Source organism: Tachysurus vachellii, chromosome 11 (assembly GCF_030014155.1).
Source record: "Tachysurus vachellii isolate PV-2020 chromosome 11, HZAU_Pvac_v1, whole genome shotgun sequence".
In the NCBI taxonomy this organism is placed as follows: Eukaryota; Metazoa; Chordata; class Actinopteri; order Siluriformes; family Bagridae; genus Tachysurus; species Tachysurus vachellii.
This window is the reverse complement of record NC_083470.1, coordinates 20,332,723-20,355,903: the sequence shown is the minus strand read 5'-3', so window position 1 is coordinate 20,355,903 and position 23,181 is coordinate 20,332,723. Positions and strand designations below refer to the sequence as shown.

Sequence of the window (23,181 nt, the reverse complement as noted above, 5' to 3'; positions counted from 1 at the left end):
TATATATATATATATATATATATATATATATATATATATATATATATATATATATATATATATATATATATATATATATTCATGTTTAGTCATTTAACAAATTTCCAAAGAATTAACCTTGTTCAGACAGACATTTAAATAAAAAAAAAGGCGTTAAGATATTTATGAATTTTTATAATAGCAGCTCTGAGACTTGAGCTAGCTGCAAAGACATTCATGAGGCTTCATCTCTCACAGCACTATTTTTAATACGTCATTCTAACAGCTCTTTCATAGAGGCGTTTACCTGCATGGTTCCTATAACTTAAGTGTAATAATAAATGAGTTAAAAACAAAGATTTTTTTTTTTTATATGGTGATGTTTGACATTTATGGAAGGAGTCTCCATAGTCAGTGCTATGTAATGTTTATTAAGTTCATTTTCACAAGAGAACCTTCAGATGTTTCCTGGGAAAAAGCTGAAACTTTAGTTTTTTTGTTTTTTTTTTAATTCATTAACTGATCTTTACTTCTTTTCCTAGCATGTGTGTATGACCATACCATGATGGCTTGCTGAACCAGTGTGTTACAGTGCTCACACATGTTCTTCAGGATTTTATTGGCAGCATTGTGACGAGCTGTAGTAGTGGACTTGGAGGCCACAGTCAGGGGGTAAATCAAAGCCTGCAAATGTTAACCAAGAACTCATGATTTGTAGGTCAGAAGCATATTTAAATATGTATTAAAGTTTCTTAAAAATAAAATAAATAAATAAAAAAAACGCAAAGAAAGCTACACTGAATAACACGGTTGTTAACTTCATATGTTCACACAAAAAAAAAAGGATAAAAAAGACTTTTACTTCAGAAAAGCGGTGTGTAAAAATGGATAACGCTTTACAGATATTTTAGCATTCCTTCGCCAATATTTTAAATGCAAATTAACAGACATTTATATAAGGTAAGTTATGTATGGAAAGAAAAACCTTCAGAAGCTTTCAAGCTTTCACTTGACCACATTAAGAGATGCTGCAAAGTATGAAAGCAACGTTCTGGTAAGATCTGGGAGTTACCTGAGGATGGTAGCGGCCGATGTCAGTGAGTAACTGATGAATGAGGCGTCCCACCAGAGGGCGAGGAGTATCGATGCGAGCGATCAGCTGAGGAATAACCTGATCCAAAGAGAAAGGCAATGGTCATGAAGAAAAGATGATATGTGAAGGTAGAAAAATGACTACAGATAGGTGCTTGATCTTACCTGTAACCACGTATCTATCTGTATTGTTTTGATTCCTTCCACTAGAGCTTCATTCACTTCAGGCCAATGGCCATAATCGAACCACAAAGTCAAAACTCTGAAGCAAGGAGAGTGATTAGAGAAAAAAAAATAGGACTGAACGATGATGACCATGAAATACAAAACGCAATTAAAACAACGACTTTCAATCAAGACTGGCGCTAGCACAAGAGGGCACCCTTTCCACACAATATGCAATGTAAATCATCAACACGTGTGTATTATGTGTTCGCTCACCTCAGTGTGTCCTGCAGGTTGTTTCCACGAGATAGGGATATAGATCGGAAAAATCCCTGCACAGCAGGAACCGTGTACATCAGCAGCGTCTTGGACAAATCCTATCCAACAGACACAAAAATGTCCGTTCAACACATGAAAGCACCGAATTTCACAATTAACTAGAATCACCATAATTCCTTACTGCTGAAGAGATAAGCTTGTAAAAAAAGCTTTTCAAAAACTATCTGCGCTCACCTGTGGTAGTTATTTGTAGTGGATTAATATTTTGTTTATGTCTGAAAAAGGGTGTTGACAGAAATACAGCCAAAAACATACCAGACCCTAATGAAGAAACCATTAAAGCTGACACGGGATCATGATTAAAAGATCGCGTGTTCATACCTCAATCAAGCAAAAACCACAAACAAAAATGAGCAATTGACCCCCTTAGGAACTGTACAAGACATTTTCCAAAAAAGAAACAGTGCCAAAAAAGAAACAGTGCCAATTAATCACTATACTAACCACAGTAATCAGAATGTTGGTCCACAATTACAAAATGTTCTTATAGTCACTTGCACCAGTACCCTTAGCTGAAATATTACTTATTCATAGTATGCACTCACCATTCACTGGGTTTGGACCAGCTGTACCCCTGTTCATTCGTGCAATTATCCAATCAGCCAATCATGTGGCGACAGCACCGTGCATAAAACCACGCAAAAGCTTCACTTAATACTTATATCAAACGTCAGAATGAAGGAGAAAAATATGGTCTCGGTGGCTCAAAAGTCCTCATCGCGTGCGATTTTCATGCACAAGAATAAAAAAAGAATAGGGACAATCCTGCAGGTAGAAATAGCTTGTGGGTGAGAAGTACAGAGCCGTACGGTCGGCGGGTTCCAGATATCAGAAAGGCTACAGTAACTCCGAAAAACACTTTTCCAACCGGAGTGAACAGAAAAGCATCTCAGAATAGAGTGAGCAGACTCATTTAAACTATGGCCTTGGAATTCTTTAACCTGATAGTAGAAGGAACTTGATGTGGTCTGCTGCTGCTCTAGTCCATCCACCTCAAGGTTCCGAGATGCGTATTTGTTCACCGGTTATTTGAAATATAATAGCCTACCTGTCAACTTCAACCAGTCTGGCTCACACTGGATGTTTTTTTCCTCTGTGTAACCCTAGAGCTGGCTGATTGTGAAAATTCAATCATACTCAAACCATCTGGCACCAACTTCCATGTCATCCAGACCCCAACTCTGATGTTTGACATAAACATTAATTAAAGCTCTTGGCCTGTATGTGCACGATTTTATGCACTGCATTACTCCCATAAATGTTCCTATTAAAGTGACCGTGAGTGAATGCACTCTACTTGAAACTCACCTCGTTGACTTTTTTCTGGCCAGGTGAAGGTACAGGGCTGTGATCTGTGCTGTCAGCTTCACTGTCACTGTTGCTGGCTTCACTGTTTGCGCTGGCACCGCTCGCGTGCCGGAGTTTTTTCTTCTCGTCCCGGCCTTGGTTTTGATGCTTGTAATGCAGTACGGCCTCAAAGTTCATTACAGCCCAGGCGTGCCAAGCCTGTATGGATTACAGTCAATTTATTTGCTTTGACTAATAAGTACTACTACTTATTAGTAGTATTATTACTGTAAAATCTTACATTCACAGGATCTTTAAAAACATCTTCAAAATGTTCCATTCAAAAAGCATTACACAGAACTGTGAACTTGCCCCAGTACAAACTGTAGCATGTACTTAACTACTTTTTGACAATATTACATAATGGGTAATAAAATCGAAAGCTGACAAATAAGTTTGGAGGTGTTGACATTGATGTATACAATAACAGGAACCGATAGTCGACTGCTGCAGTCACAGAGAAGCCGGCTCTGATTCATTCTCTAACTTGAACGAAACAAACAAAATCTGTTTTGTCAATTTTTCTAACCACAAAAGGTGGTTCATTTCATATGGGATATGAAAACAAGGAAAAAAAACACTGGTGATGATTCAGAAAATGACTTCAACTCTGGTCTCATTGTGGAAACATTAGCCCAGGCCATCCTGAGAAGTATGAAAGCTCTCACCTTGTACCAGTTGCGGTCATGCTCTGTGGAGTGACTGTAGTACTGAAGCACTTTGGGTATTGTGCTTTCGTTGATGCCTTGAAGACTCAGCTGCCATTCACCTAACTTTAAGAAACACCTGCGCAGAAGTACGAGAAAATCAATGAGTCAAAGAGTGGAAAAAATTGGGCAATGGGATGTGAAGCCTCTTGTGAGCGTCAAAACATCTGCATCACAAAATAAAGGAATTTATTTAAAATAATCCAGCTGTGAACTGAAGTCCTTCAGGACTTTCATCATTTATATGATTCTTTCTTGGTTCTGCAGTATCTCTTACTTGATAGAATAGTCCTACTATACTTACAAATCCCTACTGGCAACCAGCAGGATGTCATCCCACCTACATAACAGTGTAGGATTCCAGTTCGAAGGTCGAAATCACACATTAATAATTCCTAGTCTTATTTCATTCCCTTGTTATTCAAAAGCTCACATTCTGATCTGACCAAAAATGTATTTTCCAACAAGATAATTAACCAAAATGAGGTATGTAGGAAAGATGAAGAATGATGCATTGGCTGAGAGAAGGAAACAGTGTCAGATGGGTTTTAATAAGTTTAATTTGCATTCTTTGGATGTCATTTTTGAAGTGACGGAGTGGAATTTTCTGGACACACTGGAGATGCTGTTTTCACTCACATGTGCAATGATTACCTTCAAGCCAAACTCTATTCCATTTGTCCTTCTTTTGCCATAAATCCTGTATGTGCTGGGAGAGGCTCAAAGAACTCAGGAGTGTTTATGAGAATGTGGGCCAGAGGTAAGACCTGCCTGCTCTTCTTACGAAGCGGCTCTCGCTTGTGCAAGGCAGAGCCAGCTAGACGTCTACATTCACTAACTGTGGTTTGGCACAGTAAACAGTACAGCAAACTGAGTTATGAAGTTTCGTTTAGTCATATACGGCTCATCAGGCAATGCTACCGCACTTTAAGCCTGAGTAAGAGAGGCTGTGAATGACGGCCAACAAGTCTCAGCAATAACAAATCTCAGCAGGCTAATGCAATAGCTCAATGAGCAATTTATGCTGCCAGTTTCTTCGTAGGATCAAATACTTTTCAGGTCCTCGGGTTAAACAAAGCTTGCATTTATCCTGTCAAGTAGACAGCACAGTACATCTCAGCAAATTGTACATAATCCTACATTTTGTCAAAATTTCCATTGCAAAGCAATCTATGCTTAATTTGGATAGACTACTTATCTGGTTACCAGGGCGATTGACTGGAGATAAAAATAGCCTAATGATCCCACACCTACACATCAAACATCAGGATCAGGAGAAACTGTGACCTCAGTGGTTTAAACTGTAGCAGAGTTGATGTAGCAAGATGAGCAAATATCTCAGAATATTTATAATAAATATCTAGAATATTGTGTGTATTGTGTATTTATACACCAGCTTTGTTGCAACAAAATTTAAATTTAATATCAAAATTGTACTAAATGACACAGATAGATAGATAGATAGATAGATAGATAGATAGATAGATAGATAGATAGATAGATAGATAGATAGATAGATATGTATAGATTATAGATTATGTAGAGATTATTGCACTATTCATTTATTTATTTATTTCTGATATGGATATATTATTGCTGAAAACACTGAACCCAGCTCCTGAATATAGTCTGGAAAAACATATTCCTTACAACGTGAACCGATTTAAGGTTCCCAAATACCGAGAACAAGCAGGGAATGAAAAACCACTTGTGTGATGACCACCCATCATATTTAGAAAATCAGAACGGGTAAACCGATTTCAATGTAACAAGATCTGGATTAGGAGGCAATCCTGGCTTCATTTTAATTCCTAAACAAATGTTATTGTCATTGCTGAGTGGTTCAGGATTCAGCTTCAGTCAAGAACTGTCTAAAAGTAATATCAGTTGTAAAAGTGTGAAAGTATAAAAGAACATGTTTACAGACTTTACAAGGAAACCCAAAACAAACTACTAAAGAGTCGAGTGAGGAAATTGCTATCCTTGTCCTCCTCTCTGACTGAAGAGAAAGGTTTAAGAAGAACTTATTTACCTCCAGACACCTGTCTATTACAAATAGCTAAGAGAGACGGCAGAAAATTCCAGAGAAGGCCATTCGGTTGGAACCAGGTGTGCAGCACTCACGCGCAACCCATCATTGGCGAATTATTTTGGGGTGAAAGTATGCCAGAGCGTCTGAAGAGGGAAAGGTGCGCAGCCTTATCAGACAAATGTTTAGACGCAGTTAAATTCCACAAATGCTGCAAAGGCTCCAAGCTACAGTTACGACATGACCGAGGACTCCTAGCCACATTTTCAACAGCCGCCCTGCATGACCTTAATCATACTGTATGAGGGGATGTGGTTGGTGCTAATGTGACAAAAGGAGTTGTCAGCTTAAAGCACTTTATTTAGAAGAGGGAATGGAAACAGCACAGTCTGTATGTGCTTTCTCTGAGAAGAGGCGCAACGCAGTTACATCGCCTTGAATCTGATTGGTTAGAAGGTGATTAATGAACTATGACTACAGCTCTGACAAAAGTTTTAGCTATAATGTAGATCACAGAATTATATTAATGAGCTTGTTGAAATTCATTCTTGTTTCTATAGTAAAAACTAATTCACACCGACTTGTATTTTGCACCCTGCATAATCCAACTACAAATAAACTTAGTAAATATCATTATTTAAAAACATTGTTCACTGGGACTGTACAGAGATGTTTAGTTAACATTTATTAATGAAGCTTTTGACAAAAATATAAATAATAGCAAAAACTAAATACAATCTGATCATAAAACTGATGCAACTATAGAATTGAAAGTGGAAAATAATCAACTTGATCGGGGCAACAGATACTCGACTGTGAATCGGGCCACGCAACACCGCCCTGCTATTGATTACGGTCCTATAACCGCATACCTTGTCATGTTTTATTCCTCCCTTAAAGCTGTCCAGGGTCCATCTCTTAGGGAGTCCATACTCAGGACGGATTCTGGGTTTGGATGGGGAAGTCATCATCATAGGTTTGTTTTGACAATAGACAATCAAGAAGGTACTCTGTCTCCTCTGTAGTCTACAATATCCATTGCCCTATTACTGTGAAACTTAAAACAGCACCAGTTCAACCAATCACCGTAATTGACGCCAGGCCCTGAGAACGGATTGCTTTCTCTCACGGTGTTGTCCACACCCAAGTTCACTTGAAGCAGATGACAGTGGACTAGAAACCATTTCCAACTGCACACAGGGAAAAAAAATTACAATTTTGAAAGTGTCCTTAGTTTTAGAGAGTAAACTGCTTTACTGGTTTTACAATGAATTCATTCCGTATTCATCATATAGCGCAGTATTTTATAGTGATCTCTGACTTATCATTGGACCAATTATTTGTTATTACCGAGTCATGTAGCAGTGTACATGGATACCAGATATCACGGTTGCATATAAATGAAAATAAATGGTCTTTAATAACTCCTTGCCCTAAACATTGGACAAAAAAATGGCTCTACGCTCTACAAATATCATGTCTTTACAAGCATACTTCATTAAAACACGCTCAAGTAAAAAGAACAGATTAATTCCTTTTTTCTGGGCCTGCACCCAGAGAACAACATAAAAAGAAAAAAGTCTTGCCAGAGCGTGTTAATAAGGGATAAGTCTTTAAAATGCTAATACCTTAAGAACAGGGCAGGTGAGTGAGATGGAAGCTACCTGATATTTCCAGGACAAGTTCTTAAGATAAAAAAAGAAAGAGAGAGAGAGAGAGAGAGAGAGAGAGAGAGAGAGAGAGAGAGAGAGAGAGAGAGAGAGAGAGAGAGAGAGAGAGAGAGAGAGAGAGAGAGCGAGAGAGAGTGAGCGAGACAGAGAAAGAGAGAGAGAAAGCTTTTGCTGTGATGATAGGCTGCAGAACATTCTGTTCTGTTCAAATAAAAGGTTTTCAATTATTATGTTCTAGGCAATACACACTTAGACTTCATCACTATTTGGCACAAATTCTTGGCATGGTGCATAATAACATCAGAAAGTTCTGAACAATCATCAGCACAAGTGGATTTCCAGTGACCACCGGTGCTTATTATTTGCTAAAAAACTTCACTGAGATTTTCAGTTCTGTGACGATGTTGTAATATAAAAAAAGCCCCCAGAGTTTAACAGAAGCTGTACAGAAATGTTTAAATATGTAAGATATGTAATATGCATCAGTTACCGCTTGGTCAGAGTTGTGATGGAGTTGAAGGGTTGTGGTGGACCTTTGGACACTACACCATGAAATGGGAAACTAGTTCATTGCAGGACACCATGCATACACACACATTCACTAGTGGCAATTTGTGGCTTACCAGTGTGGTTTTGGGAGGATGGAGACAACCAGAAAACCCAGAAGAAACCAAGAAGAAGAAAATGTGAAAGCATGGAGCACAAAGTAAACCTCAGTTCTGAGGAGTCAGTGGAGCTTATAAGGAGCCAACACCACCTGATGTTCCTCTGTGCCTTGCATCAGAGATATGGATTTTTATAAAAAAAAAAAAAAAAAAAAAGAACACTGAACTACTGTGTGGTGTGTGTGTGTGTGTGTGTGTGTGTGTGTGTGTGTGTGTGTGTGTGTGTGTGTGTGTGTGGTGGGCTGTCCAGACCTGGCCATGAGCTTATGAAGCTCCTGCTTTTGCTGTTGGTCCTCGGCTGCGATGGCATGCTGTGCCTTCTGCTGCATGGCCTGTACAAAGTGCTGCATGTGCTGGAAAGCATCAATCTGAGAGAATGAGAGAGAGAGAGAAACAAAGAGACAGAGGTATGTATGTATGGATGGATAGATAGATAGATAGATAGATAGAGAGAGAGAGAGAGAGAGAGAGAGAGAGGGGTATATAAGGAGAATGAGATACTAAACTTAATGAGAGAATGACAATGGGATAAATGATAAACTACACAACTAGACATCTCATGTAGAATCATTCTTGCACAACAAGAAACATGCTTCCTTAGTAAAAATCTTTAGTTTATTATGCAGAAGCAGTGTATTACATTTATTAAGGGATTTCTTTTACCGTATTTGGCAACCTAAAGAAAAACCTTTTGTCTTTTTATTTGATTTATAAATCTGTACATTATTTCTCATCTAATTTACATACTTTCCTTTAATCACAAAGAAATCCTTGGGTAGCCTTTGAACTGCAATTGCTTAGAACAGTTTATACTCCAGCCTCCTCCACTAGAAAAAACTAATATGATGCACATACTCAAGCACTTTTGGATTACATAGTGCAAATATATAGAGAAAAATTATTTATAATCAATTTCACGCACTCACTCACTCGCACGCGCTCAGGCACGCACTCACTCATTCACTCACACACACGCGCTCAGGCACGCACTCAAACACTCATTCACTCACACACTCATTCACTCACACACACGCGCTCAGGCACGCACTCAAATACTCATTCACTCACACACTCATTCACTCACACACACGCGCTCAGGCACGCACTCAAACACTCATTCACTCACACACTCATTCACTCACACACACTCACTCAGTCACTCACACACTCACTCAGTCACTCACACTCAGTCACTCACTCACTCACACACTCAGTCACTCACTCACACACTCAGTCACTCACTCACACACACACTCACCCAGTCACTCAGAGTCAAAGGCAATGGACTTGCAGGAATAGTTACGGGGAATGACATTTCTCTACCTCATCTCTCATCCCTAGTGAAGATGAAGAGTGAGGAGTGAAATGAAGTGAAAGTATTTGTTTATCATCACCCTGAGTCACACAACTCACACATCTGGTCTAAGGAGGAGAGATTCATCACTTTCATTCCAGCAGTACCTTTCTTCTGATGCTCAACCGATAACTTTTTGAAGCTCTCTCATTTGTACACATCATGAACGTATTACAATAGAAAAGGAAAGAATGCACAAACAAACTCCTCACCACACCGCCATGAAGTTCCAAATTGTGTCTTGTGCTAAAAGACAGATGGCCATGTATTAAGGAGTGTATATATGTTTGAGGTTTGGAATAACCCAGGCACATGTTTGGAGCTTTGAAATGAGTTTGCTACGTTCTGGACAGTAGAAAGAAGTCAAGAACCGTTAAAAAGGAACAAAAATGTTATGCTTTGCCTTCGGTCTTCACTGTTTGCTTGTAAACAAACCCAAGGAAATCTTGATTCGGTTTCACGTACCTTACGTGTACTCTTCCACATGTACTTCATGTAAGCGTATGTCACGTGTGGGTGGGCTGTGGGCAGAGGCTGGTCCAGCTGTTTGGACGGGTCAACACCGAGGAGCAGGACCAAAGTCTTGTGAGCCAGAGCCTGAGCACAAAAAGTAATGTGGTTAGGTTAAGCTAGCTTTTGCTTCTTAGCACAACTACTTCTGTTTTATTAATATGTTGTCGTCTATTGCTAAAATTTGTTAAGACCAAATAAAAATAAAATTCCTTGTTTAAGATGATCAGGATAAGCAACTAGAGTGACGTCAATCTTTTAATGAACCTTTAATGAATAATTTATGGCTTTATATAAGGCAACTTGTGCTATTTACAAATAACAATTTTTGACTAATTCTAAATCTCTTTAAATATTTTGTTTTCCTGGATGAAGTTCTTTACATAAACCCTGTCTGCAGCTTGCAAATCAGACTGTAGCAGGTAAAAATAAATAAATAAATAAAAAATCTAAGAACACCGTCCCATTACTGACCTAATGTTCCTAATGCTGTAGTTAAACTCTGGTCCACTGAGCTGCCTTTAGCCAAGTAATTTACATAAATGCTTGCATCTGTTTTTGCAACAGATGATCTGCTACAGAAGCTGCGTTGGTTAATGTGTAGGAAACTAAAGCAGCTTTTTTTCATCCACTGATGAAGCACATTTGCAAACACTCGGTTCGGTCTGCAGAAACGTGCTGTTTTTCAAAACTTTGTCCGTGTGACATTCAGTAATTAGTATGATTTATTAACATTTAATGTAATTTCTTGTAACATCTCTTGTAACATGTAATTTATTGTAACATCTATTGTAATTTCAATCTCTACAATAGATTTATCAGCTAAACTAACCCTAAAATCATTGAGACCTCCTCTTGGTAAAGGGCATGTGCAGGGTAAAACCTCTGTGACACTGACATAACAAACAATGACAGAATCTATCAAAAGTCATGGCACTGAGGTCCCAACAGAGAAACTGCAGGTCTTCTACAAATAAACAGCTCTACAAGACAACCACCTCGATCCCCTCACAGACGGTGACATGTCCTGAAAAACAACTGTGTTCATTCTTTGCCTCTTTCATCGCCCTGTCCATCGTAATCATTCACTGACTTTTCATCTTCCTCTTGCGATCAGCACTGCAGGCCTAAGCTGTGAGGTCACGACTTTTTCCCGGTCACCCACATCCGCCGAGCTCCAACTTAAAACAGTGGCCAAAGCTTGAACTCACTGTAGATTTAGCCTAATAGTTTAGAATAATATTTACTCACACTGGAGACAGAGTATGACAGCATAAACATAAACACAGCCCCACGTTTGAAGTAGCATTTTTAAATCAACTGTCACTTTTAAAAGGTCATTTTTTGAATGCAGCTATTGGTAAAAGAAGCATGATGAAAGTTCCTCTCGTTAAATGTTCCTTGCTTCGTTCTTCCTGGAACTAACTGGGTCTGTTATAATTGGTAGGGACGGAGACATCACCGCAGCGAAGTGTGCTGAGCAAAATGAACAGCATATGGTATTAAACGATATTAACCCTCATAAGGCTTTTGAATGATAGTCTGTAATGGCAAAACTGGAATGAGCTGTACTGATCAATATCAGCTCAGAAAGAGCAAATCTGAGCTAGAAATCCGTAGCATCTGTACAAGGCCATCGGCGCCGTTTACAAACAGCTCCCGAATTGTTGGCACACTGGATAAAGATTCCAAGATGTTAATTAATCTGGCCATAAAAAAATAAGAGATATAATATTAATAAAATATTAGCTAAATCTTAACTGACTTGAGTTACATTATCTTCAGTACTATGTAATATGTTTTTTAAAAAAAAAATACACGTTTATATACTTAGTATAAATATCAATTAACGGGTCTGAAATTAAGGTAACAAACCACAGATTTTTGACAAAGGCTTCTTTTGTGCAAATAATCATGAGTAAACTTGAGTAATCCGGGGAAAAAATGGAAAAACTAAAAAAAAACTGAAATGGATCTAAAGGACGCTTTCTCACCAGACGGCCACTCTTTCCACACAGGCTGGCATACTTCAGCCATGTCCTCATGTCCTCGTGGGGATTGATGACCAGAGAACGTACCATCAGGATCCTTTGCCAGTCCTCCACTATTCGCTGGCAGCCCTGCACACAACACTTTGCTTTAGTGAAGATATTACATTACATTGTTTTACTGGTGAAAGTTGGTGGAATATAGATAGCATCTTGTGTGTATGCTGTGTAAATGTGGGTCCTGTATTTTCAAGTTATAGTTATATAATTATATTTTAGTTTATATATATATATATATATATATATATATATATATATATATATATATATATTCCATATACAGTATGTGCTTGAAATTTCTAAAGCTCCCAGTTACTGATTTTAGATTTATTTCCCAGTAAAACACTTTGATAAGCTCAAACTTGTGAATAGTGTCGAACCTGCCTAGTTTCATACACGTAAATGCTTCAGTTTTAAAGCACCGTGTACAATTATAAAGTGTGACATTCTCGATAGTGTTGCCTGACATAATGTTTTATTCATTCATGCTGGCAAAAGCACAGGAGTTGACATCGTATTCAAGTCTCGCATCCTGCAATTCAAAGAAGTGCCATGTCTCTACCAGAGCAAAGGCCTACAGATGCTCAGCTTTATTTGCTAGTAAATCACTTCCATGAATATTCCATGTGCCCTCTGCCAACACATTCTGCATGGTCTGAATTGATCTCTCCGGGACATCTCTTTTTACCTACAATCTTGATGGTTGAAAGTTTTGACGTTAAACTGCAAAAGGTATTTCATCTCATCTCCACGGGACAAATAAATATATATGTAAATCGGTACACAATGTAAATAAGTGTGCAGATGACTTTTCATTAGTAATGCAATGAGGTAGCAAGAATTTTTGTACTATAAAAGAAAGTGAAACTTTAATTTAGTAATGTGTTTTGTATACTTTTTTAGGCATAAGGTTGACGTTATTTACAAGTGAAGGAACCATCAGAAACATAACGGCCTGTATGATCGTCTTAAACATGCAATTCCACCATATTTATCCAAAATGGAAGCATACGAATGTTCCTTTCATATTAGCTGATCTTGCATGATGCTCCTTTACCATACATCATCACAAATCCTCAGTTCTCCAGCAGGGACGTGTCTCTACAAGTCGAGTGAAAGTTAACAACTGCAGCTATATACGGATCCAACAACACAAGAAATATATACCGCAGATAAACAGCAAAATGGAACACAGTTGGCTAAAATGCCCTATCGTTTTCCACAACAACAACGACCCATGATTATGTGTTGCAGCACATCTCTGTTCAATTCTCAGTTGTGATTGGTTAAATAATGTTCTGAATTAGATTTTTATATAATTGTGTTATTTCTATTAAAAATCTAACAAAGATTTTTACCACAGAATATGCTTCAGGAAAGAAGGCTTTACTGTTTACATAAAGCTGTATCTTTGTACTATTCATTTATACAGAGAGGTCAGAGAATGGAATGCTTTTTATAGATGGTATGATGTAAGCAACAACATTAACAAACGTTTCTCAGACGTTTCAACGTAACTATAAACCACTATAAAGCGAGACTGAAATCAAACGAAATTCCTCTTGCGTCACGCCGTATCACACCACATCATCACCACTTTTCTTTCTATATCTTAGTAACCTACTTCAATTCGGGACATCTGGAAGACATCCCCTCTAAAATTACCTCATTTTCCTGAACCACTTTCTGACCAGACAAAATGCAGACAATCATAGGTGACCCGCTGTTATGCGGTTACCTGCAATCGTTCCCACCATGTCTCCCGGATGATGTCCCTCCTTTCTGGAACCAGTTTATACTGGATCACCTCCTCCAGTTCTGACAGCATCTGACATGATACCATGGCCTAAGATTGAGAGACAAAACGAGACAGTGAAGGACACTGTAAAAGATCATAATAGCATAGCTTACTTTTACATTTAAAAGTAATTTAAATGTTAGTTCATAAGGCATCAGTAAGAAATTTGTGATGCCAATCTGTGCCCTGCTAGACAATCCAGATTATGTCTAAACCTGCAAGTGGGTTTCCATGTAGGAAAAGGATACACCAAATTAATCTGAACAAAAAAAAAAAAAAAAAAAAGTAAGTAAATAAATAAATAAATCACTAAATGTCATTACGATCCACCACAGCAGATAATCATTCAGAGAACATTGATTTATTAGTGAACTGTTTTTCCAAAAAGACAAACAGGTTCAACAAAATATTCCGACTGTGTGTTTTGGATAGATCAAAATCCCCAAATTGCAGACAGTTTGACTTACTCTCATTAGAACAAGGGTGTATATACAAATAAACATGCCCAACTCATCAAGCCCCACATCTGTATAAGATAAACTATGACGTCATTCTACCCATGGAAATTTATGGCCATTGTTATATAAACCACTTATTTCACTTGCTGACATGCAAGAAATTGTGGAAAGTATAAACACAAAGACTACTAACAGGCACAGATTTGGTTTGATCTCAAGGATGTTACCTAAGACTACACCTTCTATTATGAAAGGGGTTTAAAAAAAACAAAAAACAAAAAACAAAAAAACAAATGCAAATCATTCCCACTGCTCATTAGTGGTGCTAGTCAATGCTGCTACTCTTCTGGAGTTCATCTGCAGTGTTAATGAGGTCAGGTTCTTCACAAGACGCCGGTTAAATAAGCAGTGAAGCCTCACCCCGTATGCTCTGCTGTAGCTCTCTCCAGCCATTGCAGTCAACTCAGCATCCAGCAGGTCTCTTGCCTTGTCGATGCACTGAAACACACACACACACATTAAGGCGTACACGTTCTGGGCTTGGCATGTGCACTCAGGTAATGAAACACAGGTTTGAGACTAATAATTTAATATCCATCCTCCAGCTGCTGACTTCTTTTGTCTCATCACTCAGATCCACAGTACAAGGAATAATAAAACACATGGTGTAACTTTAAGTCCTTTAAGTCAAGCTAATCCACTTACTTTCCCTCTGCATGGTACTACTGAAAGCTGCACTGATTTATATGACTCGTCCGTTATGGCTATTTTTCAAATTTCTCCTCAATCACAATTCTCCCATCCAATTTCTCCTTAACAACTCGTTAGATAGACAAATGCTCTAAAAGCCAGCCAGTTCTAGCACCTGTAGCACTGTGGCTGGATTCAAAGCCTTCAACACTTCATAACCATGTGGCACATGCAGCCAGACGCCACTATAAGAAATACCTATAATGAAACATCAAACATTCCCGTCATTATCAAACTAAATAACAAAATAAAACGGAATTACTAAACACCAGAACGGGCAACGCCCAAGTGTAGCGGCTACGGAAAAGTCCGTAGCCACTACAAGGTTTACAGGCGTCTGGTCAACACCTGCATTCCCCATGTGGTAATTAACCCATCCGGAGAAACTGACGGGAATGAGCGAGAGAAACACCAAATAAAAGGAGAGCATGACATAAAGAAAGAGCTTTTCTCCAGCTGAGGGTGTGAGCTGCCGTTTTGGCATCCTGACCAGTAATTATGGCTCAGTCTGATTAAATGTCAGAGAACAGAACACACACAGTGTGTGTATACGTCTGTGCGTGAGTAAGGAAAGAGTACGGTGCTTACTGTATGAGCTTATCTAAAGCCCAAGACGGATCTGCGGCAGATCAAAATTGAATGGCCATTTCTTTGGGTTATTGGGGTTTATTTGGGTTACTTTATTTGGATTTCAAGAGGAAGCCAAAGGGACAGAAAAGGTTACCTGTAATACTTCCAATGCTCTGAACAAGCTAACAGGTGATGAGATCAGAGCTGTGATAAAAACCTCTTTTCTTTTATCGGGCTCTTTATGCACAATAGCTCAAATCAAACCTGTGAGGAAAAGAGGCTAGTCAGACAAAGTTTCTTTTTCAACTTAGGCATGTTATCTTTTGCAGTTCAAGGTTATTCTATTTTCCTTTTAATTCTGTCTGCAAAATGGTACCAATGGAGGATTACCGGCTATCAGAAAAATCTGTCTTGAGACCCCTAAAATTTCCCGGTACAATCACATCTGGATCCTGTTTGGTTTTTTGACAAAAATTGGTTCATCTTTAGACGGCTGTCTTTCTTTTCGGCTGAAAAATGGAGCGGGTTGGGGTCTGTCTTTAATTATGAGGATGAGAGAACGGAGGAGGACATATAAAGGCGAGCAGACAGAATCATAGATGCAGGATGACCTTTGGGATACCTCTTCTGACAGGAATGCTGTGATCGTGATGTTGAACACCTGTGGTGCTGAAGGATTGTCTTCTTTTATCCAAGAGATTTATAGCAAACACACATTCGTTCATTCATTCTAATTAATTTCTCTCTGTATAGAACATTTTTAAGGCACTTTTTTATAAAGCTACTTCTAGGTTTTCTAGAATGTTCATTATGACAGGTCTAATGTACCCAACAATCGATTGCCTATTTGGAGCCAACATTAACCGTCCGTTTTAGGTGAGCATCTGAGGGGTACAGATTTTTTTTATTAAAGCGGCTGGTGAATGTATATACTATATAATATTGTACATAGAAAGTTAAGAACTGTCACTCACTTGTTGGGCCAATGAGAAGAGGTCCTGATGCAAAGCGAGCACTGCCCTGTAAAAGGCACCATCATGGGTGTCTCTAGGGATCATACAGGTGTATTCTTCCATACTGTCCCAGTGCCCTTTAATACACAAACACACATGGAAAATATTATAACAAACCATTTCAGAATGCTTCCCCTCTTTCAAGCAAGTCTGTTAACATCATGGCTATCAGAAATAAAGATTTTAAAATCTAAATTATTTTGAACAATTATACTGGCCAATTACTGGCAGATTTGGTGTTGGTCATTGCTGCAATGTGTTTACACTGTATTATTGCCCAGTCTTAAATGGAATATAAATAAATGTTTATTACAATCGGGGATCTCGGATATAAAATCTAAGTGGGGAATGTCAGTAGCTTTCATAAGCTGTTTTAGAATAACAAAAATAAAGTGTGCGTGTGTCTTTACCCAGGCCCCAGGCTGCAGCAGCTGCCATGCGTGCCATCTTGGCCTGTGTCTCCTCGCTAACCAGAGTCCATTCCTCACAACACTGCTGGTGTAGCTGACCCCTGAGAGAAAGAGAGACAGAAAGTGACAGACCAAGCATTAGGTAAGGCACCATTACTGAACCTGCACTCTCTTTGGCAATCTCCCATTAATTTTTTAAATGAGAAATTAAACTCCAAACTCTGATTTAAAAGACTTGAATAATTCATTCACCACTGAGCCACATTTGACCTGCTGCTGGAAGAAAAAAAATCAACCAGACAAGGCAATCAAGCACGGTCAAGCACTTGTCTGTGTTTTATCAATAGTCTTTCACCATAAAGTTAATGACTTTCACTGATTTGTGCGAATCCGACTGTGATAGACCAGAAAACACCATGACATCATGTCACAACCAGGAGGCATGAAGCTGTGAAACAAATAAGCCCTCTGAGGCCTGAGTTTGATATAGGCTTTCCCGGAGCTCTGTGGGAAGAATCTGTAAAAGTTGCGGATGACTGTGTTTGTCTGTTGGGGGGGAGGAGGGGCAAAAAGGGTCACTGCACAAAGAGGGCCCCACGATTAGTAGTGTGTGTCGGTACTCAGACGGCTTTTGGGGGAGAGGGTGAATTAAACGCTTTCCCAGCTGGCTGAAGCACTTATTATATGAGCTATAATAACACTAGGAGTTTACGCTGTACGTCTGTCTGTCTAACACACACACAGAAAGGCACATACACACTTACGCAGGAAGAACAGAAATAGGAGTTAGGTTACCATCTTGTCAAGCAAAATCATTCATGAGAATGAACTCTTGCTGCAATAAGGTTCCCTGGAGATGATGTGGGCAAATTTTATTGAAAAACAATGTGTAAAGTGAAATTAGGACACTTATGGGCTTAATTATCCCTACAAGGCATTGATGTTAAATGCTCAGAATAGCACTTGAAATGCACATTAGCTTTGAATGAATGTTGTTTTGATTACAGACTACAAGAATAAACAGTTTCTGTACTACTTTTCTAAGCCAAACATGATATAAGTTAAAAGCAGTGAAACAAAAAATACAAAAGAAAAAAAAAAACAAGAAGAAGAAGAAAAAGAAAGAGAGAGCGAGAGAGACTCTGATGGTGATTCTTTTTTTTTTTTTTTTTAATGACAGCAATCATTTGGAAAAATGTGTTATAGTCTTATAAGACCAAGGTAGAACAACATTCAGGTAAATAATATTTCAATTTTGCACGCAAATCCAAGCCAGCTTATCACCCAAGGATAACCCAACCAATTGTGAAACATGGTGGAGGGAGCATCATGCTATGGACTTGCTTCTCTTCAGCTGGGACTCAGGCTCTATTAAAGATACAGGAATTATGGATAACTCCAAACACCCATCTATGTAGGCACAAAACGAAAACTAACCAAAGCACAACAAAAGCTACGTTTTGAATCGGCCCAGTCAGAGCTCACATCTAAATCCTTTCGTAAACCTGTAGAATGTGCACTGGAGATCGCTTCACAGTTTAATAGCAGTGGAACATTTTTGAAGAAAAGTGAAATAAATTTACCAAAATCAGAAGGCACAAAGACTCTTTCACAAAAAGATTGACTTCTGTATTACAAGCAAAATGGGCTTTAATAAAGGATTAGGGGTGCTAATTTTACTTCTACCTTTAGGGGTGCTACTTTTTTGCCCCTAAACCTTTCATTTGAATTTTGTGAAAATTATTTTTCATTATTTTTTCAAAACCTTCCATTTAAACAGTTGTGTGTAGACTTATATATTTATATACAAATGTACAGTGTACAATATAAATGATCATGATTTGTTTCAGGGATAATCAGCAGTATTAAATCTACATCTCGCTCAGCAACCTATTGCGATATAAGAGGAATAAAACACTTGAAAACGGTCAACTCTGCATGAAGCTCATTTTATGTCTATTTTTTAATGTGCATTTCGATTCTCTGTTCTTCAGCATGTTCTGTGTTTTATTCCATACTTAAGAAGCTGGACATTATTTATAAATAAGACTTATCAACTCATCGGGTAATTGGCTTCATTCACATTGAAGTCATTCTAGGAGCATCCTACTCATCTGTACTCGCTCAGCACACCACCCTGAGGCAGGTTTCTCAAATTGGTTCAGCAGCTACCTCGCAAACGAAAAGAGCATCCAAGCTTATGACTCCACCGTACACAGTGTCCTGCTAGCCCTTCCCAGCAAATGTGCACTGTTCCAGTTACAGGAAATACTCTGCATTTTCCTTTCTTCTTGCCCAGTGACTCTGTCAGATCCCATCAGCGGTATTAAAGACCTGGTAAGCACAGACGAAGTGTGAGCAGTCGAAGCTCGGGTTCACACCCTTCTCCTGGGAATATTCGATTCACGTTTCTATTTATCTGTTGCCATTTCTAATAATCAAACCTGGTCTGAACATAATCAAATAGAGGGCAGCTCTAAAAGACTTTTTTTGGGGGGAAAAAAGGCTTTAAGCGAGGAAAGCGTGGTAGTATTTCACAAAAAATATTTCAGAGCAAGAAACTGCAAACTGCTCTGATCTTTCTGATAAATGAAAAAGTCAATACAAAGACTTTGTGCCTCTAAAGGACTGTGGACTCACCATTCACCCAGTGCCTCTAAACAGCGCATGCGGCCCAGAATAAGCTCCGGGTCGCCTTTATTCATGTCAATCTTCTTATCATAGGCCACTAGGGCATCTTCCCACTCATGCAGTTTCTCGTACCAGGTGGCTTGAATCTCCTATAAAAGTGGAAACATAGTGGAAAAAAAATACATCCAATAAGGTTCACCAATTTATTAAAAGCAACAAAAACAAAAAAAAAAACATTCTGGGCATAAGCAAAGTAATTCATTTAAGAACAATCCATTTCTCTACCAGACCTTAAACTGAAACAAATTGATTAGAAAGCATAATGAAAAATGATGACTGAATAGCCTGTGAATGTTTTTTTTCTATGCAGGGTATACAGTATATACATAGTATACAGGTCTGATTTTAGGCCAATTACACAGCATCTCGACGCAGCAGATGGGTCAATGCGTAAATCAGCCTGAAATCCGAAGCTGTCTTGTTATTACTTCTCAAAGAAAAGCAGACAAACTCTCGCTGGTAGGTCTTCAGTTTGAAAGTATCAAACCTGCCATTTTGGGTTTGTGATGGTGTCAAAAGGCCAATCCAGACAAAATAAACACACACAAATAACAGTTTTAAAAATAAATAAAATAAATTCTTTTATTCCTATGACATGAGTGTGTCAGTAGAAAAAAACATCCAAACACTGTTTGGGATTTTACTAGCAGATACAGGAGAACTGTAGTGAGATCTCTTCTTACCAGCTAATTTCCTTAGAAAACTGCACCAGAATTTATCCAGTTTTAAATTAAAAGGCAATATTTGATTTGACTTGTTTTTTTCACTGACTACTTTAACTTTTAATGTTATATAATACACTAAAATTAAATAAAGGTAAGCTAAGGGTGCTTTCCATCAAATAAGCTTAAGAAATTCTTAAAGGCAGGGCGAGCTTGTGTGTCGAAAGGTATCGATGTTTAAAACATGTACGTGTTTTTATAAGTCCCAATTGGTTACTCCGTTCACTTATATATATATATATATATATATATAAAATCAAAAGCTTTGAATTTAAAATATTGGGAGTTCAGTGCATTTTTGTGGGCAGTCTGTAGGTTGTTTATGCTGAAGTAGCACTACACTATACCCGGTATTGGTATCAGAATAAAACATAAGAAATCGAAACCCCATAAAAACAAACTACATGTCAGTCTATACAATTTCTCCAAACTATAATATTACATTCTCAGACTCTCAGGAAACCAGCCTGATATGACATGCTATTTTCATGCAACTTGCTTCAGTCTGAATATTGTCGATTCAGAAGACTCCAGGAGAAAAGTAAACATTTGGCATGATGGGGTCTCCAGCTAACCGTTCATCATGAATCGCCCCATGAAAATGTCCACTTAGATAATTTAAAGAAAGTCACATTTAAGGCACTTCGATCAAACAGTCTAGCTTAGCTGTCACTTTCTCCTAGACAATCCCACTTTCTTCCATTCCTGCTCTGTACCAGACTCTAGTCTGTTCTCTATAAGAGAAATAACAAAGACGGTCTTGGCTGCCAAGACAACTAATGAGAAAAAGAGATTCTCTGTAAAAACGTGAAACCAGACTTCAATAATAATAAAGAAAACTATAAAAATATCAGATTCTCTGATAACACTTCTTGTTTTATACTATGCTCGTCTGACATCCTTATACACGTTTAATCAGGGTTCTGTCATGCTATCTGCTGTCCGGAGCAGTTCTCACTTTGTTATCGTCACACATGACCCGTGAAGATGTAACTAGGGAGGAAAATCAGACGAGCCACGTAATCGTATCTTGGAACAATTAGGTACAATCAAGTCTAACAAAAAGAGCCTGTCCAGTAGGTTATGCAGCAGATGTGGGAAAGCATCTGCAGTCTTCCTAGGAACATCCTTGTTTATGGATGTGATTTCTTATCTGGACCCTTTCCCAATGATCAGCATGAGACACATGAGAAGACAGGATTTAGGTTTGAGTGGTCTGGCTTTGTGGTTCCAGCTAAAGAAACATATGAAAGCATGTGAAATTACATTAATCCTTGTCATTAACTACTCCTTGTCCATGTCTCTTATTACTTCTCAGCAAGGATATTTATGCTCACAAGACGAATGCTGATTATAACTATAGCCAGTGACGTCTATTTAATAGGGCTTGGGTTGAATAGTTTTTCTCCACTGTTTATACACTTCTGATGTGAAAACTTGATTAAGATTTATTTTAATAAAGCAAAATAAATAAAAATCTTTGCTCTTGGTCACCGAAGAAAGCCGCTTTTAAGACTGTTTTAAAATAAGGAAACAAAACGTATATAGAGGAAAGAGCTGCTCACCAATTCACCAAAATGTTTCATAGCATACTCCAGAACCCCTGATGCGGCCTCGGGTTGCTGCAGCTTGTTGTTGATACTGTGTATGGAGAAAAAAAAAGAAAGAGAAAGAGAGAAGTACTTTAGCATAGGGTAACTATTCCGGGAAGCAACTGAGGAGCTGTTATGTGTGATGGATGATAGCTGAGTTCACTCATACACAACAATCAAAACACATGGTATGTTAGGTATGCGTTCCAGACAGATGTGTGAGTGATGCTGTTAGATGCTTATGCTAAGAGTAAAAGGAACAGCGTACAGTGAAAGATCATTTCAGGGAACTGTGGCTATGCATGCATTACAGTAGCCCATTATTATTGACCGAATAATTATACCAATATGGTGAATTCAAGTCTGTTAATAATAATATGCACAAGCACAAAACTTGGAGGGCCACTGAAAAAGTTGTTAAACAGCTTAAATAATAAAGCACTGTGCTCTTTTATAGATAGCTGTTTAACCAGATATCTTTGTAATAGACATCTATACACATTACACATCCATGTTTCCATTTGTCACTTGTCATTGTGGCCACAAAGTTAATGCTTTTAATCTCTACTGGAACTAATAATTTTCTCTTTAGTCTTCCTGTACAAGATATGAGAATTTGAAAATTCAGTCTGCCAGGTTTATTCAAAGAAGGAACCATCGTCTATTTTTCTGTCATGTCTGAGAACCTTCTAATGCCTATTTGATGTCTCTCCATCTGGAACTACTCATGTGTAATGTAAGACTGTGCTTTTCCTCAATAGCAAACACCATACTTGCCAGTACTTCTGTGAAATTGTAGCATTTAACAAATCTGAAGGTTATATCAGAACATAGGCAGTGGCTGCATAGCGCTCGTGACTGTTAGGTTGTGAGCTCAAACTTTTGAACTGCCTAAAAAACTCGAGAAAACCCTGCTCAGGTCTACACGTGGAAAAGGATTTTCATTCGCTTCTGGGTAACTGTGGACGTGACTATCATCCGAATGAATCAAATTAAAATGTACATGAACAAAAGATGAGAAATGTCACAGCAGAAGGCACATTGCCAAAAGGGAGAAAAAAAAACTTGTGGCAAGGAGAGGCCAGCTTTTTAGGGTTAGTGTTAATAGAAGTAAAATACATTCATATTTAATTGGTAAATATTCCACATGATAATTCTCACCATATTAAAAATTACACATTTTTCTTACCAGTCAGAACCGTCCACACTTTGCTCAGTCTAAGAAGTTTTGACTAAATAACTGTGCCATTTTCTAAGTTTTTTAATAAAACT

At 38.3% G+C, this 23,181-nt stretch overlaps 1 protein-coding gene across 2 annotated transcripts in view; it reads right to left on the bottom strand.

Moving 5' to 3' along the window:
- mtor (mechanistic target of rapamycin kinase) overlaps positions 1–23,181 on the bottom strand; it is a 79,157-nt gene that overhangs the window by 9,580 nt on the left and 46,396 nt on the right. For both annotated transcript variants that reach the window (XM_060881901.1, XM_060881900.1), the window contains exons 30-44: positions 21,883–21,958; positions 19,545–19,684; positions 16,905–17,005; positions 16,456–16,571; positions 14,582–14,659; positions 13,644–13,751; positions 11,852–11,977; positions 9,813–9,944; positions 8,246–8,361; positions 3,591–3,708; positions 2,884–3,081; positions 1,513–1,613; positions 1,237–1,333; positions 1,052–1,150; positions 541–663 (exon numbers count right to left, since the gene is read on the bottom strand). In XM_060881901.1, the coding sequence (XP_060737884.1) occupies positions 541–663; positions 1,052–1,150; positions 1,237–1,333; positions 1,513–1,613; positions 2,884–3,081; positions 3,591–3,708; positions 8,246–8,361; positions 9,813–9,944; positions 11,852–11,977; positions 13,644–13,751; positions 14,582–14,659; positions 16,456–16,571; positions 16,905–17,005; positions 19,545–19,684; positions 21,883–21,958 (1,729 nt within the window). The remainder of the gene's footprint in view (positions 1–540; positions 664–1,051; positions 1,151–1,236; positions 1,334–1,512; positions 1,614–2,883; positions 3,082–3,590; positions 3,709–8,245; positions 8,362–9,812; positions 9,945–11,851; positions 11,978–13,643; positions 13,752–14,581; positions 14,660–16,455; positions 16,572–16,904; positions 17,006–19,544; positions 19,685–21,882; positions 21,959–23,181) is intronic.